The 1,208-nt window shown below is 50.2% G+C and overlaps 1 protein-coding gene across 1 annotated transcript; it reads left to right on the top strand.

Moving 5' to 3' along the window:
* Nucleotides 1-53: 53 nt before the first annotated feature.
* Nucleotides 54-578, top strand: Pmar_PMAR001624 (conserved hypothetical protein; the record flags this gene model as incomplete). Its single annotated transcript, XM_002764816.1, has 1 exon — nucleotides 54-578. The coding sequence occupies one exon, from the start codon at nucleotides 54-56 to the stop codon at nucleotides 576-578; it is 525 nt and encodes a 174-aa protein (XP_002764862.1).
* Between the last annotated feature and the right edge of the window lie 630 nt (nucleotides 579-1,208).

Genomic DNA, 1,208 nt, shown 5'->3' with positions numbered 1-1,208 from the left:
AGAGATTCCTAGGCTTGGAGAACAAGGCTTACGAGCGGCCTGTGTTCGCTTTCATGAGCCCGATAACGTGGTTCCTCAGCATTTACGGTTGGACGCCTATTACCGACTGTACTCGATTCGATATCACACAAGTTGGTCTCATCCAATGTCTCGTGTCTGGTGGGATATTTATTCTGGCCAACCTATACCTACTTGGTCTTTTCTACGTCCTCCCGGATCATGTCTTCGGGACAAGCCGCTACAAATACAGCGAAGGTGAGGAACAGCCGCATGAGCTGTTCACCGCATTCCCCTACAATCTGGTCCGCCATCCAGCGGCTTCGTCCTTCCTATGGATGTACTGGGTGCTCCCTGCATACACTCCGAGCCATCTCCAACTAGCCGCTCTCTGGACGATCTATATTATCCCGGCGACGCTGTTGTTTGAGGAGGGCGGTCTCAGAGGACCAGCTGGGGAGTTCGGTAAGGCATATGAAGATTACGCCAGTAAAGTGAATGCCTTTACCCCCAGCAAGCACGCTATTGCAAGCGCTCTCGGTTGTCCTGTGGGAGCTAGAACCAACCGCAAGAGTGCGTAGAGTTATTTCTAGAGGGGGTATCTCTGTCGAGTATGTCTGTCGTCGTCTACTAGTTGCCTGCTGGCGTTCTGGACTTCACACTTCGAAGTCGCTCAGTAGTGCACGTTCTGTTATAGTCATTTGCTCCTGATTCCGTCGTCCTGAATCTCGGAAAGGTCTCGCTGCCGGAGCTCCTCTCGTTTGTCCGGCTGCTTAGATGGTGGCCTCACAACGTTCGCTCGATCAGGCTATATGCGTGCCACATTGGAGCCTCGCGCATTTCCCATTGTTCTTTCCCGTCGAACTACTTGTAGATTTATATAGATATCAGATATTAACAATCTCACTATATGAATAACCCTCGAATCTTCTAATGATCCTGAGTCGTCATGGACAGAGCCTAAATGGAACCCGAGACGATACAGGAGCTTCTCTGTAACCCCTGTTGTGTTAATAGTGCTGGGATGTCTTCTCGTACTAATAATTTCACTATACCAAATTATCATAATCCGTCCTATTCGGCGAAATACGTCCGAGCGCCGTGTCTTCTCGCGAGATGTGGGCTTGTCGCTACTAGGCTACAAGCCGTACCACTTCCCTAGCCTCTCAACCGCATCAATCACTCTAGCGTATCGTCGTACATCAACGTGA

The sequence above is a fragment of the Perkinsus marinus genome, assembly GCF_000006405.1.
Source record: "Perkinsus marinus ATCC 50983 genomic scaffold scf_1104296976058, whole genome shotgun sequence".
NCBI lineage: Eukaryota > Perkinsozoa > Perkinsida > Perkinsidae > Perkinsus > Perkinsus marinus.
This window is presented reverse-complemented; position numbering and strand designations above follow the sequence as displayed.